Source organism: Protopterus annectens, chromosome 14.part0, assembly GCF_019279795.1.
Source record: "Protopterus annectens isolate FY-2018-M chromosome 14.part0, PAN1.0, whole genome shotgun sequence".
Lineage (NCBI taxonomy): Eukaryota > Metazoa > Chordata > Ceratodontiformes > Protopteridae > Protopterus > Protopterus annectens.
In genome coordinates, this window is record NC_056748.1 from 772,813,047 (window position 1) to 772,836,733 (window position 23,687).

Consider the following 23,687-nt stretch of genomic DNA (forward strand, 5'->3'; position numbering starts at 1 on the left):
ACATCCCTTTGCAGGACAACAAGCAAGCAGACCTCCTGAGCAGAACATCCTCTCCACAACACAAATGGATGCTGGACAGGATGGTCTTCCTAGACCTTGTCCACCGGTGGGGCACTCCACAAATAGACCTGTTTGCCTCCCCCCAGAACAGGCAGCTGCAGACCTTCTGCACAAAGACTTACTCCCCCCAAGCCTGGGGAGTAGACACCTTCAGTTTCACCGGGGACGGGAGGTTCCTGAGGTTCTTGTACGCCTTCCCCCCTTCCCTCTGATTCAGAAAGTCCTTCTGAAAATCAGGAAGGACAAGCCAAAAATCTTGCTAGTGACTACCTACTGTCCAAGGCAGCACTGGTTCCCCCTTCTACACAATTTAGCCAAGGGCAATCACTGCATGTTACCCCACAAGGTGGACCTTCTGACACAAGACAAAGGAACTCTCCTACACCCACATTTGCAAATGCTATCCCTGACTCTGTGGGTGATAAATTACTAACCCCATTCAGACACCACTATTCAGAGGACGTGCTATCAGTCCTGAGGGAGGTCCAGAAACCCACTACTAGAAATGTCATACCTTGCTAAATGGGAAAGATGTACTCAGTGGTGTCTGGGACAGGAAAGTGACCCTTACGAGGCTGACACCCCCTTAGTCCTCTCATATGTGTCGAAACTTATAAAGGGTGGACTTTCCTATTCATCAGTGAAAGTGCACCTCTCCGCATTATCAGCCTGCTTACCTTTAGATCCTCTCTTGTTAGCCAGGCTACATGTGAAACTCTTCCTTAAAGGGGTCTTGCATATCAGACCACCTAAGAAGCCTATTCCTCCTCCATGGGACCTGAACTTCATCCTGGAAAAACTCACCCAGCTCCCCTTCGAACTGGCTAATACAGCCACTCTACAGTTTTGTATTTGGAAAACAGTACTGTTAGTGGCTATTACCTGTGCCAGAAGGGTTTCCGAGCTACAAGCCTTAATGGCATGCTCACCTTACACCATTTTTCATAGGGACAGGGTCACACTGAGAACTAACCCTTCATTCATGCCCAAGGTAGTCAATGACTTATCTCTAAATCAGTCCATTCACCTACCCAATTTTTTTCCCTCTCCCACTAACCAAGGAGAGAGGATACTCCACTCCCTAGATGTCCACAGGCAGCTGAGATTTTACCTGGACAAGACTAAAGACATTAGGAAATCCAAACAACTCTCTGTATCTTTCCACCCCAGAGCATTGGGCAAGGCAGTCACCAAACAGACCATTGCATCCTGGATTAGAAAGGCAATCAGTTTCAGCTACTCACACCACTGAAAACCCCCTACAGTTGGGGTTAAGGCACACTCCACAAGAGCAGTGGCCACTTCCAAGGCCTTCCAAAAAGGCATGGACAGAGCTTCCATTATGGAAGCGGCTGCATGGTCCACTATCCTCACTTTCACCAAACATTACAAATTGGACCAAATCTCCAAAGTACACGCAGGATTTGTCAGGGCAATCCTACAAAGCTTTATGGAATCATCTTCTGCATCTGCCACCCTTTCATCAAACTAAGCTGTGGTACTCTCCCACACAAAGAATACTGCAACATATGAATAGAAGGACATAATTTAGTTGTGTGAAATCTTACCATAACCATAGATGTCCTTCTCTTCCATGTTGCAGTATTCCTTCCCACCCACCATTCCCCCTCACAGACTCTACCAGTCTAACTGCTCCCTGATGCCTCTCTCCGTTACAGAAGAGACCCAGGGCCTTATGCATGTCACCTTTGGCAGCCTATCCTGTTGAGCTTTCTACTTTGCCTGCATAGCTTCAAGTTCTGAGGATTGTGCGTGCAGACATCACACATAGGTTCCCTGGTTTATGACCCTATGTGTGACATCCCACGCAGCTGCAACAGCCAAGCTGAAGCTTTTGTATAGGAGCCGACGTATGGGTCGCCTGAAGGCAGGAAATCCCACACCAAGAATATTGCAGCATGGAAGAGAAGGACATCTATGGTTATGGTAAGATTTTATACAGCTATTCTTTGTCTGCTTAATGGGTTCAAGTTTGACAATTACATAACTAATTTACAGTCACCTATCTGCACTAATCCAGCAAAATTAGAGCCGGTACCCAAAGTGACACAAGTGCCTCCTGCCCACCAATGAACATTCACCTAGCAACTCTGTGCATTTACTCTTCCCTGTAGCTGGTCAGATTCATGCAGCAACTGTAATGCCCACAAAGGTTCTTTACAAAAAGAATACAGGGAGTAAACAAAATGTGCTACATTGATTACCTCAAAACCCCATCTCTTTACTCTGTATTGTGCAGACTACTGAGAGGTGATCTTTGCCTGGCATACAAGGCATCCCTGGACCCTTTTTTGATGAACCTTTTGCACAACCGCAGAACAAACAGCATCAGAACTACAACATCAAAGGATCTAAATTTTGCTTGCAACCTAAGTAGAATATTTTGGAGAGACGGATCTTTTTCTCTGAGAATTCCCATTCTCTGGAGCAGGCTTCCTATCCATGTGAAGCAGAGTTCCTCCCTAACAGTATTTAACAGTAACTTGGACCAATGGAAATGTAATAGGAATGTCACCCTAGGTTTGGCACCTATGTCTCTGGACAGAGGCAGTCATTAAATCACCCTTATATAAATCAAATTTTTGGTCACATTTGGGTTGCATGGCTAGGCTTATAAGGACTCAAGTGGTAGTTAGCCTTCTATATATCTATGAACCTATTTATAAATGGATATGAAAAATATTCATAACATTGTTTGTAAATATAGTGTCAAATAGATTACTGCCCGTATATTTATCAAAGGCTGTTGGTTTTCTAAACTGAATAAGTTAAAAATGAAAATAGGTTAAAAGAATAAGTGGTAAGCTTAGAAGGCATCTGCAACCAAATGCCCTTGCAGTAAGACAGACAATTCAGAAATTAGACAGTATATTCTAAGTGTCCTTTTAAGTGACTTCTTATGAGAGAGAGAAAGCGAGAGAATTTAAGTTCAAAAAGGCAATTGTTTTAAGAAGTTAGGGTAGAGACAGCAATGCAAAAGATGCTCTTGGAACATGTGAACTTGATGTGTCTAGGGTTTCAGGATAAAAAAGATGGTGATGGTAAAAGGGGAAAGTACACAAGATAAAGATAGTAATAACAATAGAGAATTTTACATTTATAAAGTGGCAGAAGATTTTATAAAGACTAAAGGGAGGGACTGGAGCGAGTGTAATCTTCCAGCAGGGATGTAGAATAGTAAGAGCACACTAAGCAGGAGGTGGCTGGAAGGAACTGGAGAAAATTAGATGAGTAACCAAGGTACTGTGAACAGATGCATTGGGTGGGGAATGGAAAAGAGTGGGAGGATGCTAAGCAAGTGTTTGACTTTCATGTTAGGAATGGTCATCCATATCATGGATTGATAGCAGAGCATAGACAAAGAAAGTGGAGAACAAATATAAGTGAAATTTCAGCCCTGGTGAAATTACTAATGGAGCCAAGAACAGATGCTGTCATTAAAAAAAGTATAAGTAGGACAAGTAAGTTTTTGTAGAACTGTAAGAATGAATCAGAAGATCTTGGAAAGGAATTGGAAAACACAGTAGACAAATTATGAAGGATCAATGAAAAGAGATTTTTCTGCGACAAAGTACTGATGTTTCAAGATAATTTGTGTGGAAATGTTTGCACAGGTATTTTTAACCACAGTGTAGACTTCAAAGGTTCTTTGCCCAGTTGCCCCAAGTGATTGGTAGATGTTTAACATTTAAAAGGAAGAAAGAAGAAACTGGGATCATGTAGTTTAGGAATGCATGGAGTTGATTGGTTTTTAATGATTCCTTACGGAATGCTTTGATACAAATGTTGGGGAAAATTATAGTAACTAAGGAGATGATGTTATTGATTGCCATTTAGGTTTAGAAGTTATGTTTTTTGTTATTATGTTAAGGCATTATTAGGATTAATGCTGTTGGCAGTCAAAAAAGAAATAAGAAAATAGAAATGAAATACTGAGCATTGCAAAAGGAATTAAAGAAATGGAGGTGGGCTGTTTAAAGGAGGATGATAGTAAAGTGCATAAAAATGACATAGTTGAGATCAGTGCATGTAAAGTATTTATTGATGTGATGTGAGAGAGCTGAGGTATTGAAACAAATGAAGGCATGATATAAAAATTAGTGTTGAGGAAAATATGTAATGCATGAAGATGACAATAGAAATGATCTTAAACGTTTCATCATTAATGTTTGTAAACTCCTCTTGCAAGTTTTGGTAAACTCTTTGCAAATTAAATGTGTGGTGAATATGATCTTCTTAAAAAATGTTTGCTCTTTGTAGTTTAAGAAACGAGGTCTGTTTTCTAATTATGTTTGATCTATTAGCTTTAGCAGTAATCTTTGTATTTTGCTTAGTCTAATTTTAGAATTTAGTTGGGAAGAAAGTTAAAAGATGACCGAGAAAATATTTAAAACCAAAAGTCACATTTTAACTAAATTTGGCAAAGTGGAAGAAGGGATGTATAGGAGGGAAAACTACAAGTCTGGTTGAAAATACAGACAGAACAGGGAGAGAACGATGGAAGAATAAGAGGAGTAGGAGGCAAGGAAGCGATCTGTGCAGTATTGTCAGAAGGTTAGGTATAAAGGGTCATACAATGAAGGCATAGAAAGAAACATGAAGCAACACTGAATAGGGACATAGGATATAGTGATACCTGGCTTCACTGTATACAGCAGTTAAAAGGGGCAGATCAAAGGAGGTATGGCATTGTGGTGTATATAAGGGAAGGAGTAGCATGTACTCTACACTAAACTGATGACAGTGAAAGAAGAGGCAGACTGAGATGGTTGCCCATGGTTGAAAATAAGCAGTGGATCCATGGTGTCAGGCTGTGGTATAGTGACTAAATGCGGTGAAAGGGATAATGGAGTGGCTCAAAAGGAGGGTTAATGGAGGATGTGCATAAAAGTAGTAGAACCTTTGTCATGGGTGACCTCGATCTAATAGTGTAAAGAATTGTGAGGTGTCTCAACTATTGTAAGGAATGGAAGGAACTAATGTTAACACATATGGAAAATGGACTACAAATGGAGAGCAAGGACACTAGAAGAAAATATATTTCTCAGGGAAAGTAACTTTAACAGTGAATTTTAACATTTGATTTTGCCTGTCTGCTTTCATTTATAATCAGAAGTTTTTACTACCTGTGCCTCGGTGCTCAGGAAGACCAAAGTTGATCTCATATCAGCATTCCTTAAGGTCATAGGTAATTACTAGACATACAGTCCAGGAGACCATTAAAGAACCTAACCAAAATTCCCAACTGCTCCAAAGTGCTGTTTGATTAAGTAACTTGCTCATTCTTACACAGTAAGAAAAAGAAGGTAGAAAGATTTAAACCTTGTAGCCTTGACATGGGAGGCAGCTCATTAACAAGTCAGGGTTTTAGTCCTCTGTGCTAACTGCTTGACTTCAAACTTTCAAACACTGGTTAGTGTTAAGAGGCTGGTATGTAAAGCTAGCACTAGGAGATTTCTTCTTGCAGCCTTAAATTCTTCACAGACCACTTTTAATGCTGGAGTTATTTTGTCTGCGTAGTCTCTCTCTTATTTACTGTTTATTATTTTTATTGAAGATTTTCAAACAAGACACCATTAAAGTGATTTATTTTCGTTAGCTCTTGTACAGCTTTTTATATTTTAAAAACAAAACTATATTCATTCTTTTTTGAGAAATGGATTGTAGTATCATAACAAATATGAGAAAAAGGGATAGGGTGATGAAGAAAGTAAAGGGGAGTCATGAAAGTGAGCTATAAAATGTAAATCTACTTTCTCATCAAATTATTAAGGGGTTATACAATTCAAATTACTCTCTGAAACAGGAATATAAAATTATTGTGTGAAGTGTCCAAATCATCCTCCTGATCTTTGTTCTGCTAGAACAGAAGGCATTCGCAGAATCTTTGTGGGTATCTGTAATGGTACCCCCTTAACCATAACAATGTAAATATACCTCTAACTTCATATCTTTATATTGCAAGCTGTTGAATTATAGTACCCCCTTAGAATTTGATATTTAAGTACCAAAATAACTCTTCACTCACCTTGATGCTGTCAGAGGAAAATACTTGAGCAGCACTTTTCCTGGGTATCTGCATTGGATTAGGCTAAGATTATGCCAGATCAGAGGATTTCGTCTAAGTATTAGCCTAGCAATTCTGCAGTGTTTTCATAAGCAAGGCCTTCTGTACCTTCACCCATTTCAGCTCTGATCTTGCTGCTGCCTTCCTTTGGTCTTAAATGTTTGCAAGATAGGATCTGAGTTTGATGCAGAAAACCACACTGAAACAAAAGGACCGTAAATCAGTACCTTTGGATCAGTATCAGTCTGCAGATAGAAAACCAGAGATATGAACATTTATAGGGACATGCAAAGGCTCAGCAGGTTTGTTGTAAAAGAAGAATAACTCTTTCTCCAGACTCTTCTAGTGAAGAGTAGGATTTCTATGTGAAGTAGAATAATGCTCTTTCCTCTGAAGTTTCTTATAATTCTACTTTGCAGTATTAAGGCACGCTGCCAGATAATATTTTCTTTATTAATGCATTCATTGTTAGGGTTAGAGTTTTGACTGGTCTGTTTTTGTTTAAGCCCTGATAACAACATCAAAGAATGTTAAAATTATGGGAAGTTCAAACAGGCTAGAGAAATTCATAGGTAAAAGATTACAGAAACAAGTCTTGGGTCTTTTAGAAAAGAAGTCAAAAAGAAGATGTTCTTCGTGGTTCACTGTTGCAGTCATCACATTTGGGTTATCCCTGCTAGGCTAGCCCTCAGTCGGCCCGAATACCAGAGGCTTAGTATTTCTGCTTCAGTTGCCGTTGCTCCAGGACTGACGTCAGGTCGTCAGTAATATAAAATAAGGCAGCCGACGCTATGGCATCAGTCTTTCTTGCCCAGGAGCCCAAAGCAGAAGCAGTTTGCACGAGTGCTGGTCGGTCGCTACCTGAGTTTTCGTTTTCCGAACTGAAGTTGAAGTCTTCTAAAGCTAAGTACCCCATTGGGGATCCTTTTTTCTTGCTCTAACCGATGGCAGAAAAAGTTAACAATTGTCTCGCCTGTGGAAAGCAAATACCACACCGAGACTTTCATTCTTACTGTCACTTGCTTAGGCCCAGACCATGACGTTCTTCGCTGTCGTTTTTGTACTTTGTTCAATGCCAGAACTATACACCGTCGGGCCCTTATTGTAGCTAGATATTTTTGCTGTCAGTCCTCGAATTACGATATGGCTTCGGTAAGCCATCCGACAGCAGATTTTCCAAAAAAACTTAAGGATAAAGACAGACAGCTGCACAGGTCCAAACCTACCAATGACACTTCCGTTAAGCTAGTCATCAGTTCTCCGGTCCTCAGTGAGGCACTTTCACAGCCCCTGATGCCCACTTCTGTGGATTTGCAGGCTGCTACTGAGACCCTTTCGGAGTCCGGTATGTGGCGAGACTCTTCATCGACTAAGGATCCTGTGGATGTGTCTACTTTGGATGGGTCCAGAGCTGCTGAGCAGGCACCAGCTTCCGAGGAAGTATTTCGCACTACCGAGTCTTGACACAAACCGACGACTTCATTCGCGTCCACCATTCTTTCAAAGACTACTGAGTTTCTAAGGCCCAGGCTACGAACCACACCCAGGAAACCGACGACCCAATCGCAGGCACCCACAGTCTCAAATGCTTAAAATGGCGGAAGACCTTATAATGCTGATCAGGAGAAGCCAAGCTACCCCTTCCAAAATAAAAAAGAGATTTGTTCCCAGTAGTTTTATCTGAACAGGAGTCCGATGACTCTGATGCATCTGAATATGAAGACATGCAACCCCTCTCTGCTTATAAGGTTCTGATGCAGAGGAATCCATTCTTTCATCCTCTCCACCTGAGGACTTTTCCTTTGGGGAAACCGTACATATTTTAAGGGAACATTTACAATAGGAATGTCAGGACTACCCTTAGTCTAAAAAGAGACTCAGTGAATTCTTAGAACTTCCACAGCACAGACCTTTGGCCATTCCTCCTGTCCTGGATGTTGTGAATGATGTTTTTATGGAATCAAGTTTGACTCCTGACACTCTCCCTCATGCTCTCTGGAAACCTGACGGGTACTATAGAGTCTTGACTCTCACAAATTTCTTTTCAAAAATCCTACTGCTGACCCTGAGGTCATTTCTCAAGGGCCTAAAGGAATTAAAGCAACTTCTGCTAAGAATCCCACTCCCTCAGATAGGGATTCCCGAGCATTAGACAGATGGGGTAAAAAAAGTATACACCTCTGCTACTCTTGCTATTAGAGCACTAAATTATCAGTTCCATGTGCTAAATTTTCAGCAGCATACCATGGAATTCCTCTAACAAAAAATATCATCTTTTCCTGCTTGTGCAGAAATTAGAGTTACAAGAGTTAATGAATTCTGCAAGTCAAGTAACTAAGCACATCTTACAATGTGTTTTTTGACACCCAAGAAGCATCTTGCAAGGCAGTAGTCACTGGTTCTGTCCTTAGAAGGCCTGCTTGGCTTAAGGAACAGCCCTTGCCAGACCATGTGAAGTCCAGATCATTGGACGCACCCTTGCACAAAGACAACTTATTTGGCACCAAGGCAGAGGAGGTCTTAAAAAAGATGGAAGAAAAAGCTAAATCTATGCAGACAGTTAAGGACTTCCTGCAGATCCAGCAACCCAGGTCCAGTAGACATTGCCTTTCCAAGCACTGGTCCTTTCCTGTCCCCTCCAGGTCACCTCAGCCCAGACCCTGGGGAAGCAGCCCCCCCCCCACCAGACAGCAGCCCCAGGGAATGCAGAGATCTAAGCAATGGAGTTCCTCCTCTTCAAAACCAGGGAGTGCTAAGCCACCCCCTCATGGTAAGAACTCACAATGACTTTCCCCTCCCTCTGCCCACCTGTACTTGCCCCTAGGAGGAAAACTCTCTTTCCACGTAAGCACCTGGCCACCATTACCAACGACCGCTGGGTCCTCAACATAGTATCCCAGGGATACAAATTTTATTTCCACACCCTACCAACCCCAAAAGGGTTCCCAGATCTTCCCCCAAACCAGTGGGCAGAGGCCAAAAAGCAAGTTCTTTTCCCTGCTCTCTATGAGGGCAGTAGAGCACGTTCCTGCAGAACAGATAGGCCAAGGTTTCTACTCCAGACTCTTCCTGTTACCCAGAAAAGAGTGCACCTGACACCCCATCCTCGATCTATCCATTCTAACCACCTTTCTGGTGATACTAAAATTCATAATGCTCACCCTCCAGCAACTACTACCTATGCTCTCCAGGGATGCTTGGTTAGCCACCCTATATCTAAAAGAGGCTTACCTACACATCCCAGTCAGAGAATCATGCAGGAAATATTTACATTTCAGGGCAGGATCACTACACTTGCAGTTCTCTGCGCTTCCCTTTGGCTTATCTACTGCTCCCAGAGTATTGACAAAATGCCTGGCTCCTGCCATTGCTTTTTGCAGGCAAAGAAATATTCAAATTTACCCATACTTAGATGACTGCCTAATTCAGGCAGACAGTCAGGAAAAGCTGCTCAAGCACCTGGCCTTTGTAAAGGACCTTCTGATCTCCTTAGGGTATACTATCAATGAAAGGAAATCCAAACTAGTACCCACACAAAAGACTATATTCCTGGGAGCAAGCCTGGACACAGCATCCCAGATGGCATTCCTTGCACCAGAAAAGCAAACCTACCTGACAGCCTATTTCTCTCAACTAGCCACCAGACCCCAGTTATCCACAAGGAAAATCGTGCAAGCTCTGGGGTTCATGGCTTCTTGCATTCTACTCATTCCATATGCCAGAATGTATATGAGGAAATTACAGTGGTGCCTGAAAAGCCTTTGGTGTCAACACTCTCAAGACTTGGAAACTCGTATACCCATGATACCTTGTTTAAGGAAAGATTTTCTTTGGTGGGTAGCAGCATGCTACCACAACAAGGAACTACCCTTCTCACAACCCCACACCGCCCAGACCCTCACCACAGATGTTTCAGACTATGCCTGGGGTGCACACCTGGACGACAGGTGCATACAGGGCCAATGGAGCCCACATCAACCAAAAAGAGATATTAGCTGTCCAGCACTCATAGACAGCTTTCAGACCTCTGCTCTCCCTGGGAGCTCTACTGATCAAAACATACAACACTACTATGATGTGGTATATCAACAAGCAGGGAGGGACTCACTCGTACCCTCCATGCAACTACACCTGTAAGCACAATTCCTGCCAGGCTCTCTAAATTCTCTGGCAGAAAACTTAAGCAGAAATCTTCTGGACCCACATGAGTGGCATCTAGACCAAAGAACCTTCACCTTTGTAACCCAGAAATGGGGCACCCCAAAGTTTGACCTCTTTGCTTCCCACTCCAACCATCAGCTCAGCAAGTTCTGCACCAGGAGCCTCACTGCAAGGCCTGGAAAGTGGATGCTGTATCCTTCCAGTTGGTCAACCTCTCGGTCTATGCATTTCCCCCACTACTGCTCATTACAAGGGTACTGCTCAAATTAATGGAGGAAAAACTGAGGACAATCCTGATTGCCCCAGACTGGCCACACCAGCACTGGTACCTACTGCTGCGCAGCCTTTCACCTCTGCCACCATGCATCTCCCTCAGATCCCAACACTCCTGACCCAGAGGGAAGGAGCATTCATGCATCCCCAATTGCAGACCCTCAATCTGTCAGCCTGGCTTACTCCCTGACCACTGCACAGCTGCCAATCTCAGCAAGCAAGTTCTAGATGTTGTATGTGAGGTCAGATGCCCTAGCACTAGAAAGTCTTATGCTGACAAATGGAAAAGGTTTTGCACCTGGATCCAGGCTCAGGGAGCCAGGATGGCACAGCCCTCCATACCTCTCATCCTGGATTACCTTGCTGACCTGCTTCACAGGGGTCTATCCTTTTCTTCTGTTAAAATTCATGCCTCTGCTATCTCTGCCTATTTCAGCATAGAGCCAGCTCTTTTCTCACACCCTCTCATCAAACAGTTCCTAAGAAGGGCTAACAACTTGAGGCCACCCAGAAGAGCACCTACCCCAGCTTGAGACCTAAACTTTGTGTTAGAAAAGCTCACCATGCCCTCTTTGAACCAGCAGCTTCAGCAGAGTTAAAGTTTCTCTCATGGAAGACAGCCTTGCTTCTGGCCATCACTTCAGCAAGGAGAGTATCTGAGCTACAAGCACTAATGGCTGTAGAGCCCTTCATAATTTTCCATGCTGATAGGGTCTCCCTCAGGACTAACCCATCCTTCATGCCAAATGTGGTGTCCAGTGTGGCTCTCAACCAATCCATTAATTTGCCCACCTTTTTCCCTAACCCACAAAACAAGGGGGAAAGGATACTGCACTCTCTAGATGTGCACAGACAGCTCATGTTCTATCTGGACAGGACTACATTTTTTAGAAAGACTGATCAATTGTTAATCAGCTTTGCTGCAGGAGCAGAGGGCAAAGCCATATCCAAACAAACCATTTAAAAATGGATAGCACACTGCATCCATTTCTACTACAAGCAACACGGGAAACCTTCCCCCAAGGGGGTCAGGACACATTCTACCAGAGCAACCTCCACCTCTGCAGCATTCCTCAGAGGGGTCCCCACCAGGGACATCCTGGAGGCTGCAACATGGACATCTTTTCATACCTTCACCAAGCATGATCACCTGCCTATCTTCTCCAAATCCAGGGCAAGCTTTGCCACCGCAGTCTTGCAGGGCATCTTGACCAGCCCCCAGTCTTCTTGACTGCCTGCACCCTTTTCTTCATCTTTGGGAATCAACTCAAATGTGATGACTGCAACAGTGAAACAGTACAGTTGTGTACACTTGCCATAAATGTAGATGTTCGAGTGTATTCACTGTTGCAGTCCTGGTTTCCCTCCCTTCATCCCCCTGTCTCTCTGTCTCTCTCTCTCCTTACAAGGAACTTTTGGTATTTACTTTCTACTGGTGGTGTTCTTCCACCATAACCTAGCTCCCTCTTGGGGGCTCCTGACAGTTAGGGCAAGAAAAACTGATGTAATGGTGTTGGCTACCTTATTTTATACTACTGGCGACCTGATGTCAGTCCTGGAGTGATGGCAACCAATGTAAAAATACTAAGCCTCTGGTATTCAGGCCGACTGAGGGATACCCTGGCAGGGATAACCCAAATGTGATGCCTGCAACAGTGAATACACTCGAACATCTACATTATACAGTACTTTTTGTATTGAACCTGGAAAGTTAGAAAAAGCAAGATGCTGATTTGCAAAAAAAAAAGAGCAGAGTACATAAAGAAAATTGCTGCTGTTGTTCACTGATTTTGGGAATTCTCTTTTGGCATTAAATTCCACAGAGGTTGACGCACCTGTTTTGCTAACTGCTAGAAGCAGAAAAAAGAAGTCTTGTCTTGAGGTGTATGGGAAGCCTGAACTGATGATACCCAAACTTAGGTTATAGGTACCTATCAGGACTAAGAATTTGTCATTCCTAAAATAGTGTTGGGAATTCAGGAACCTAAGCTATATGTTTCTGTAGGGGAAGAGCCTGAGTTTTCAGCAGCAACTCAATTGTAGAATTCAAGGATATGTCTCCTTTCCAACTAATACTGACTAAAGAAGACTAACCAAAAATATTCTTTCAGCAGTGCAAGTTGGTCTTGAGTCTTGATCAGCCATTACCTATGTTACTACCTGAGAAGACCTTTAAAAAATTGAAGAAACAGGAGCGATTCTCCTCTCTCATCAGATGATAGTGCAAGTTTCAGCACCTTTCTGAGCAGTGTATTATTTCAGATCACAAAGCTTCAGCCTCACATAAGTTCTCTCCCCTGGTTCCTAATTTTAATAAGTCAGTTAAAATAATTAAAGGGCATTTTGACTGATCCATCTCAGAGGTTTGATACCTTACCAGGAGATTATTGCAAATGCTTACCGTTTTAAAATTTGTTCAGAGAGAGTTTGAAAAATATAAACTTTGCCTTTACTATAGCTTGAAGTCATACCCTGCAACCTTAACAATTCCTACAGCTTCTGAAGAACCAAGTACACTATAACCTATTGAACACTTTCTCTACTTCCAAACAAATCAACAATAATGGAGTTTTATTTATTTTTTAATATTCCAAATCCCTCTGAATCATTTCACCCTCTGAATTATCATTATTCTGTTTATGTTATCCAATGTTTGCCTCCCTTTCACAAAACTACATTGAGCCATATCTATCAGGTTTGGTAACTTTTTTGGAATTGTCTTAGCTAATGTTGTCATAAACATTCTGTAGGTGTGATTTAGAAATAATTAATCTGTATGACTCAGGGTCCTTGCCTTCCTCGAGTAATACTGCCCTTCCCACCTTCTTTCAAGATGTAGGTATTAAACAGTACTTTCCAAATTTTCAGCAGCCTCCTTTCTCTTCAATATTTCTACTGGAGGTATTTTATTCCTGTAGATTTGCCTGTTACTTGGTTATACAGTCAGTTTTTGTTTCTCCTTTATCTGATTTGCCCGTTACAGGCCAAATCCATATTTCATGCCCAATGTATTTACCATAACTAACCTTTTGCTAGTGTATTAATCTGCTTGTTTCTTTCCAAATTATTCCAACAAATGAGAATATTAGTGTTATTGTATGGACTTGCACAGGTACATCTGATTTTATTTGGATATGACTGAATCGATCAGAAAAGATGCTTAGCTGTTTGTTTCAGATTCTAAAAGAAATGGGTTCTAAGGTTTCAAAAAAATGGCTATCTGATTATATTAAATTCTACTACTAGAAGTTCAGTAAGGTTTTATCTTCTGAGTCCAGAGCCCATTTATCAAGAGAAGAAGCCGCCTCTCAAGCCTTTTTCAGAAGTAATTGTTTGGATGATGATTGTACAGCAGCTACATGGTCATAACTCAATAGCTAAAAAATTTAAGACACTATAAACTGGATGTGATTTCAAGGTCCAGGTCATCCTTCTGAACCACAGGAGTTAGAAGAATGTTCCCTTGATAGCTATGAAAGAGGAGGACAAGCCTGAGAGACTGTTCTAGTGGTTGATGAAGATGAAACTTCCCATCTCAAATACTAAAGTTACAGTCTTGCTAGAGCATTGCATCTGGATGGGTTGTTCCATCTTTGTCAACACGTCTGCTCACTTTCCTCCACTCTTAGCCCAGATGGGGCCTCAAAGGCTATCTTTCCATGTTGTTTGTTTTTCTTGCTATTATGTCCTTATTTGTAGTTTTAGCTTCTATTAAGCCCTAGCACAGATTAACCAAGATCTGGTGGGGATAGTTTTTTTTTGCATTAGATTATGGAAAGGCAAGGGAGATGGGTCAGTAGCCTATGAAAGTTTTAAATGCTGGGCTGCCTACATCTTGTTGGACTTAATAAAAGTGGTTTACAGAGATGGAACTACCCATTAGGATATGGTGTTAAAATAACTAAGTAGCTTCCTTTTATAGTAAGTAGTTACCTGCATTATCCACAACTGTTCAGTTTTTATCTAAAGATGCATGCATATTCAAACCTCAGTCTCAGAAATACAAATAAGAAAGCATTTTACAGCAAAGGAACTCCTTGTCAGCATTTCTGTCATCAGAGATATTTAAAAGGAAAATAGCCCAATTTCAGCTTAGCTCCATCTGGAAAGGGTAGATATTACAAGATCTCTTCAAAGTGGCTGTTAGCTTCCCTTTACCTCCCACCCCATACTATTAGGATGCCATTTTCAGTCATTTTTCTGCCTGGCAAAAGGTAACTACAGATGAATGATTTCCGATGACAGTTCAGTAAGGCTGTCTAATAATGATTGTTCAGAAACTACAGAAGCACTTTGCTCAGGCACTCTGTCTCATTGTGTACACCTAGTGCTTCATTTGCAATATTATCTTCTGGCAAACAGAGCTATCCAGAGGATTTGTTTCCATCCAATAAGGCACATTTTTTTTACTTCAGGATTTTTTTGTTCCTAGAAAAGGGCAACATATTAAGACCATTCCTGATTTAATACATTTGAACAAGTTCAAAATGCAAAGACATTTAGGATGAGGACTCTATCTTTACTTCCTTTCATAGATTAGGAATCCTACATGGCTGTACTGGACATGGATGCACACATCTCCACATGCCATTAAGACTTTCCTCACAAAAAAAAAAAACTTTGTAGTTCCAGATGGCTTATCATTGTTTCATGTTTTCACATCTGGACTATCAACACTTTGCAGAGTGTTTTACACTTCTTGTAAAGCAAAACATTATTTTCTCCTGTCTAGAAGCTTATTTTTGGGCAGAAACAGAAATAGTATAATGCTGTGTTGTACTATAGGAATATTACAAGAAGTCTTCTCTTGACTTTATCACTGACAGTGAGTTTTCTGTGGGCATTGACAGATTTGGTGCCTTTTAAAAGTCTTTCCAACTCATGATAAGCAGGTAAAGACCTAGTCATTCCTGCTGAAAGTTTCTAAGACAACAACCCATAGCAGTAAAGCAATTTCTGAGAGCAGTGTGGTATATGTCTTGAAATTTTTCTTTTCTTTCAGGCAAAACCTCAGGCAAGATAAAGTGGGGATGACACTGTTGCATATTAGAAATATTTAGAATTGGTAGTTGAGATTTATTCTCTTGACTATGCCATTTGGGTCTTTAAAACTCTCCCATAAGTAAGTTTCTAGACTATGTAAACCACTCATGTGATTGTAATTTGGCATGTTCATCAACCAGAATTCATGATTTTACAGTCTATGCCTCTGTTACAACCATTCCACAGATAGCAGGTCATCTTTTGACAAGGCCTTTTATTTATTTGTTTATTATTTAACATTTTTTTACCGAGATAGTTCGACTGGGTGGCAACCCATTTTCAGTGGAACCCCTGGGAGAAAAGCTCCGAAGACAGTTTATATTAAAATACAACATTTAGAAATGGATATATTTTGAAATCCAAACATATATGAACACAAATGTACAAAAAATATTTAGGAATACTAGTTTGAATATGTCGCTCGACTAATAGTTACCACAACATAAAAAGTACATTCAGTAGAATGAAAAAGGAAATAGTAAGGCAAGATGGTATTTAGCTGAAGTCAGATGAGAAATACTAGCAAAAATTTGAGCTGTATGGAAAATTATGAAAAAGAACATCAGATGAGAGAGAGGTAAGAGTGTAAGATATGCAAGAAAGAGACTATAGTGAGGAAAGTGATGTGCAGAGTACAAATAGGGGAAGGGGGAGAGAATAGAGGAGAGAGCTAGGGGGAGGGGAGAAAAGGAGAGAGGGCATAGGTGAGAAGTTAAAGTTGAGGTAGTGGAAAGAATTTGGAAAGGATGAAATGTTACATGTGAAGGGAGTAAGGAGGAAAGTAAAATAAGTAAGAAAATTGCATATGGGGAAGTGGTATGAAAGGGGATGGGTTAACTAGGACAACTAAAATGAAGGGACGATAAGAAGGAAAGAAAAAGAAGTACATACGGTGGATGGTGTGTGGAAGGAGAGTAAGTTGAGAAATTAATAGAGTGGGGAAAGGGTTTAACCAGGACAGGTATATGAACAAAGCCAGTAGTTGTTGAGGTAGAGTCTTATTTGATTTTTGAAGTGAGTGTGATTGGCCTTAGTGCTGATGGCCTGAGGGGTAGAAGTCCATATTATGGAATTTTAGTTAGAGTAAAGAGAGTCCCTGGCTTTATTGTTGGATTTAGCGACCTGAAATAAAGATTTGTGTGAGGAGCAAAGTGGGCGAGTGTTAGTATGAGGTAGAAGCATTAGTTGAAGAGCAGGCATTTTGTTAGGCTGGTGTACTAGCTTTTGAGTGATGGGGAGTTGAGTCTATATTAAATAATATGGTAGCTCCAATCAGCTTAGTTGTTGTAAGGCAGAGCAGTGGTGGGACCTGAAAGGGGAGTTGGAAGTGAATTTAATTATTTTATTGCAGCAAGATTCAAGTCTTGCTAAATCATCGAGTGAAGATAGGAGCAGCATATAGCAGGGTGGAGAGGAGATGTGTTTTGGCTATTGCCTATCTAGAGTAGCTAGTGAGAAATGGCTTGATTCTTAGTAGAGAGCCTAGTTTTGTATGCGTTTTCTTGACCGACTGAGAAAGGTGAAGGTCGAATTTCAAGTTATTATTGTTTATAACACCTAATAGTTTAGTTTGGGGTACGGCTGTTATTAAAGTGTTGTTTGTGGAATGTATTTGGAATGGGGTAGGGAGGTTCTAGACTTGCTGGGGTAAAAGAACATTAATTTAGATTTGGAAGGGTTCAAAATCAGGTGTGAATCAGCCATAATTCGACAGCTGTAAAGGATTTCTGTGTTATAGTTGCAAGTTGATTTGGGGATGACTCAGCACAGATAAGTATGGAGTCCTCTGCGTATTGAACTATGGAGGCTAGGGGAGTAGATTTGTGGAGTCTATTTGTAAAAATAGTGAAAAGTAATGGCCCTAGGATAGAACCTTGGGATACCCCCATGTCAATGGGGTAATAGGGACGATTGTTCTTGTTGCCATTTAACTGCTTTACTAAGAGTCCTTCATCTATGACCCCCAAGAAGATATATTTCTCTTCAATGGGATTTAAACTTTATGTTGGAGAAGTTAATTTTGCCTCCCTTTGAATCAGCAAATTCATCAGATTTAAAATATCTGGAAGGTAATTTTCTTGTTTTAGTTACTCTGATTACAGGATTTCAGAATGTTAATCTGTTATGTGTAAACTACTTTACTTGGTATTCCACTGTGAAGGATTTCATTAAAAGCAAGTCCAGATTTCATACCATGTAGTTTGTGTCTCTCAAGCAGCCCATCCAGCTGCCAGTTTTATATGCAGGCTATCAAAGTGATGGGTAGTACTGCTTACACCTCTTAGATGTTCGGAGGCAGCCTAGATGATATACAAGGACTTGTAAGTTGAGAAAACCTAATCAACTGTGGACATTTTTCAGAGCGAGAAAGAAGTCCTGCCAGTTAGTAAACAGATTTTCTAAATTGCTAGTTCCACTATGTTGAGTTTTGCTGTAACAAGTACGGTAAACCTCTTTAAGGTGCTGTGTGCATGAACTCATTCAGAGCAGATTCATCAGCAGCATATTTCTCAGGTATGTATGCACAAGATATTTTAGAAGCTGCCCCATTATCCACTGCTTCACAAAACAGTAAGTTGGATGCAAAATTCAGGGGTAGGACACAGTTTGGCAGGGCTACACTCTTAAGGGAGACCGCAACTTTCTTCCTTCCTTAGTTATCATTTTATTGCTTGCAAACATACCCATATACTGTGATTTGTTGCTACAGTAATTCTGCCAGAAGAAGATATACAGTTGTGTAAGAATACTTAACATCTTTGAAGAGAGATCACTGTAACAGTAAAGTCACCCTCATTGTTTCCCTAATAAAAAGATGTATGTGGTTTACTTTTTTCTTTGTACTAGTGGATGATTATTTTTTCTCTTGTTATAGTCATATTTATTTGTTTAAAAGAATAATCCACTATATTCAAACAAAAAGTTGCTCATTGAAAATGTGATTCTGTGGTGACTACCTCACATGGCCGCCCTTTGTCTAAAAATTTGCCAGTAGTCAGGGAGATGGGAATGTGAGTGGGAGACGATGATAGATAGTAATGGATAAGAAGGGCAGATGGGAAATCTGATAAGAGCTGGAAATTTCAGAGTATCAGAATAACAAGTAGACATGCAGGTAGGTGTGTGCGTGAATGGGTGTGCCTTCTTTGAAGGCTGGGCATTAGGCTGGCACCTCGGCGCCGTAAAAATCCACTGCCAATCATTAGCGGACCGGAGTTCCACTGTGGCGACCCCTAACCGGGAAAAGACATTAGTTTTAGTAGCATTCAGGTCTTCGCTCTTGCATGTGTACAGTACTTGCACATGCTGTGTGAACCAATAGCTTCAATGTACAGTTTCCTTTTGGGGAGTAGAAGGGTATTAGAGGACTGGAAGGTGCCAGTAGCACTTTTGTTGCACAAAAGAAGGTTCAGGAACAGTCTGGGTAATACATTACTTATTGTTCAGTCTTGGCTCTATGTGCACAATTCTTTTAAGAGAGTATAGTGGATAGACTGGTAAAATTCCTTTATGCCATTTCATGTAGAAAATGTTCATCTATGTGGATTCGCACAGAAAAGGTCTTGCTGGTTTAACATGATATATTTTAAGATCACGTCCTGTATTGGTGTGTATTCAGGCTTTACTGGGGACTTTATGTAAACTTCACTAAGAACTTTGATTTATCTTTCACACATGAAACTGGTGAGAAACCCAAGAGGTATGGAGTGTAACACAGATTAGTGAAATAGATAGGGAACTGGCTCACTGACTGCAGAGGGTAACAGTTAGGGGAAACTTTTCTTAAGAAGCCAGTGACTGTTGTGATGTGAAAGATTGAGACTGGTCCCATACATCATATTTCCATCACTCACATATTTCACTAGGGCCAAAATGTAAGCATAGTGTGTTTGTTGCTGACACTGTGCAAAGAGCGGTGGTGCAGCCTGGGGAAGTCTGAGTGCTGCATGACTTTGTGACTTTTGCAGGGTTGATTGATGATTGCTTAGGTTTTATGTGATGAGTGTCATGTTAATGCATGTTGGGAGGAGTCAAGGTGTGGTGTATGTTTTACAAGTGACAGAAAGACTACGGTTTGTGTACAAAGTTCTCTTTTTAGTATAAAATAACTATGGGAATATTTAAGGGCACAGTATTGGTCCTGTTTCTTTTTTATGTATTTGTCATCGCTTCCAGTGATAAATAATTATTGGGTTGATAAATTTGCTGATCATGTTAAAATAGTTGGATTTGCATTGTCAATACATGATCAATTTAAGCTCCAAAGTTACCCATATAAGTTGATTGAATGGGCACTTACTAATGAGATGGCTTTTAATACTACTCAATGTAAAATTCTTCATTAGGTAAATTAAATTTGAAGTTTACATACTCCTTAGATTCGACTCTAATTATGGAATGTAAAGAATTCAATGATCTTGGTATTAGTGTAGATGAAAAGTTAGGCTTTAGAACTCATATGAATAACAACATGTCATGTTACATTAAGAACAAAATATCAAATAAAAATTTCAGCATCAGCATTTGGGGATAAATTTACAAACCCAAAATTCAGTTATGGAGCCGGCTTTTGCATTTATTCAGTAAATTATATTGTTAGACCGGAAAGGGTGAAAATATTTTTTGCGAGAGTGTAGGGAGCAAAAAATTAATGTATGAAGAGAGACAGAAGTTGAAGTTATAATCAATTTGTTGTAGACTAATTCAAGGAAATCTGATTTAGATATATAAAAGTTTATGAGTAATGTGATGCAAATATGTTAACATTTCATTTTAGTGCTTGACCAGGTGCTTATAAATAACACGTTAATAAAATTGAGAAATATGAATTCAAAATTAGAAGGGAAGGAATTGTTTTTTCAATTGTAGGCAGGTAAAGGATGGATTATGTTGCCTTTAGAAGTAAGACAGGCAAAACATTTAGATTGTTTTAAGGGATTGGTAGAAGATTGGTGTGGTGATAAGGTTTATTGGTTATTACTTTCATGGATATTGTCCGCTAGTGCCCTTGTTTGAGATTTTTAGCCTTTTAAAGTATTGTAATATTGTAATGAGGTATACTGCTTAGCCACACACAGGAGGAGACTGGTCTTGGTTTTGCAATCTCCCATGGGATGAATTACGCTCTGCAGTATGAAGTATATTCATTTTCTACAGACTAATAGTGAAACCTCACCTAAAGAGTCACATCTCTTCAGTGAGAGCACTGATGAAAGGGTAACAGTGGTGTTAACAAGAGGAGAAGAGAAGTGAAAGACTGAGTATGATGAACGTTTTAGAGAACCATGAATACAAACGTTATAGCAGAAAAAGGAACTGGGGAATGTTAGGGGTACATTGTTTCATCAGAGATTAGGCTATTAATGTGCAGGTGGTAATGTGTTAAACAATGACTTTTAGAAGTCTAGAAGGTACTATTTAATGAAGAAGTTAAGGAAGTTCTGAACCGCATAACCAGATGATTGTATTGCAATACAGACCGACAGATGGGTTTAAAGGTGTCTGGCACAAATGGAAAGAGCATGAAGGAAAAAAAACTGCTTTCTTTTCTGTATGTTAATTTGCTCATATCCACAGAGTTGGCATTCTCCTCCTTTAAACTTGAGGCTTCAGTCAGTACAGTCTTGCATTCATGCACCTGTAGTTGCTAATTCTGCTTAAAATCAGTAATGATGGTAAACCTCACTTCCTTTTGTCATATGATATAGCGTTGTGGTTTTGTTAGATTTTGTTTGTGTTGAGGTTCTGTCAACTTGTGTATATAGTTATCTTCTCACTTAACTGCATCTGTTAAGTTATTAAGTGAGCTTTTAGCATGTTTTGGTCTCTTATGTCCTGTAGACATTAATCTTGTAATTCTTCATTATTGATCTGCTCTCCAACTTAGAGGTAGCTGCTGTCCTTCGTGGTATATTCAGTGCTCTTAATACCATGTGTTTTAAAAGTGGACCTTTTTTGAACTCTTCAAGTAACTTCACTTGTGCATTTAATATCATTTACTACTAGTAGCATGTTTGACTTGGTAGTTGTAAGGAAGTTTGCCATCCACATGCATGTTTAAATCCATCTCCAGATGCTAAGGGCAGGCATGAGCCATCTGCTGCATTTATTCTAAAAATAACTAACTTCTTTTAATTTAAGCCATAATACAGTATTGCAGTATTCTGAAAATATGATTTATTGGGAATGTAACCTACTCTTTTGTGTAATATATATTTTTTATCTTTTTAACAGGTCAGATGTTGATGACATTGCTTCTGAGCTGGATAAGGGTGAGGATAAATGTCACAAGACTATGACAGCTGAAGCTGGCACAGGAATGTTACTGAATGAAGTAGACTCTGAGTTGGAAAAGTCAAGTGGATTGATGACCTGCTTTTCAGATAGTAAAAATAAAAAGAAGGCAAAAGGCATTGGAAATTCAAATATTGAAGATATTTCAGGTTGCGGGAAAATGTCCAACAAGTCTTATGTACAAGCAACAATGCATCGGTGGCTTGAAGATGGAAAGGGCATCAAGAAAAATTTAGAGGATGATGGAGCAATGAATTTGATATTAACCAAACCTCAGCATTTCCAGACAAGTAGAGATTTAAGTCCTTGTTCTGAATCTTTAAAAAATGATGAGGTTGTAGTAGTTCCAGAAACCCCACCTTCAGACTCTGAGATGATAAACATAGTATCCCCAGCTCATACAGATATATCTGAGACCAGCTCCCAAGGGTTTGAAGCTTATGAAAACCAGTGCCAGTCCCCTGAGGCACTAGAACCTACGACAGATAATTCCTGTACAACTGAATCTTCCCATGCTGAAAGTATTCCAGACAATGCTAAGTCATTGAAGTATGATGAAAAACAGCCTTGTTCAGAATCTGATAATTCCACATATTCTTTATTTGAAGATAATAGAAAAAGTCAAGAGTTTGATGTAGTTGAAAACCAGGACCCTAAGCTTTTAAAACACAATCCTGATCAGTTATCAAACAAAACACCAAGCAAAAGTCAAACCAAACTTGCTTTGAAGAAAAAGACAAAAAATACAGATCACTCTGTGAAGAAATTTCCAGAAAAAAGAAACCACAGGTAACAGAGCAGATAAAACAACAGTGTCCTAGACTGATGTATGTTAGTTAATTAAATGTTTTTATAAATATTTTTACAGAACTATGCTAAGTAAGTACATTAAGTTCCATAATTAAAAGTACGTATATTTGCCATCCTTTTCTATAAGGAATTTTGAGATTCTTTATTTTTCTTCTATTTAAGAGGTTGATTCCAACCTTATAGATTGAATATTTTGCATATAATTTTGCTTCTCGTATTTATTTTAAAGAGGTATGTTTCAAGATAACATTGGAATTGTTCTGTATTAACAGATATCCATATCCATGAATTGAACTTAACCAAGTCATACTAGATAATATAGTTCAGACTGCAGCTGACTTTTTTTTCCATGAAAGCAATGATGACTTCATTAAACTATGGGGCAATTCTTTTGCAATTTTGTTAATATGCTGCACAGTAGGAGAGTTGTTGGCACAGATGAATCATAGCAATTTGTTCTCCAGATCACTTCTCAGCTGGGATGCCCTTTTGCAGAGTCTTGCACTTCTTCCCTGTGTCTGCTTTGTTATGTACTCCAGTTTCCTCTCACACCCCAGAGAATTGAGAAACAACCAAATTGCCTGTAGTTTTATGTGTTTTGTGAATGAATATATATGTATGCATCTCTAGATGGGCTATGGTGCTCCATGAAAGACTGGTTTCTTTATCTTGCACACAGTGAGTGCTGGGATAGGTTCTCGCTTCCTCAAGTCCCTGAATTAATTGGTAAAGCCACAAGTACCAAGATACTATTGCTAATCGTATAGTACAAGATATTTAATTTATTACACAAACCATACCTCTGTGTATTACATTTATTTTGATCTGATGTTATCTAGTCACCATTCCTCACATTAGGGTCTTGGATCCGATATTGGATCCGAGCTGGCATACTCTGAACACAGCTTAGCTCAAGCTCTTCCCCTTCCATAATGCTCTGCTGCCCTATACTCCCTCA

The 23,687-nt window shown here is 40.1% G+C and overlaps 1 protein-coding gene across 2 annotated transcripts in view; it reads left to right on the forward strand.

The window, feature by feature from the left end:
• Positions 1 to 23,687, forward strand: part of PARG (poly(ADP-ribose) glycohydrolase) — a 2,766,579-nt gene that overhangs the window by 126,338 nt on the left and 2,616,554 nt on the right. For both annotated transcript variants that reach the window (XM_044056515.1, XM_044056516.1), the window contains exon 3: positions 21,860 to 22,708. In XM_044056515.1, coding sequence (XP_043912450.1) covers positions 21,860 to 22,708 — 849 coding nt within the window. The remainder of the gene's footprint in view (positions 1 to 21,859; positions 22,709 to 23,687) is intronic.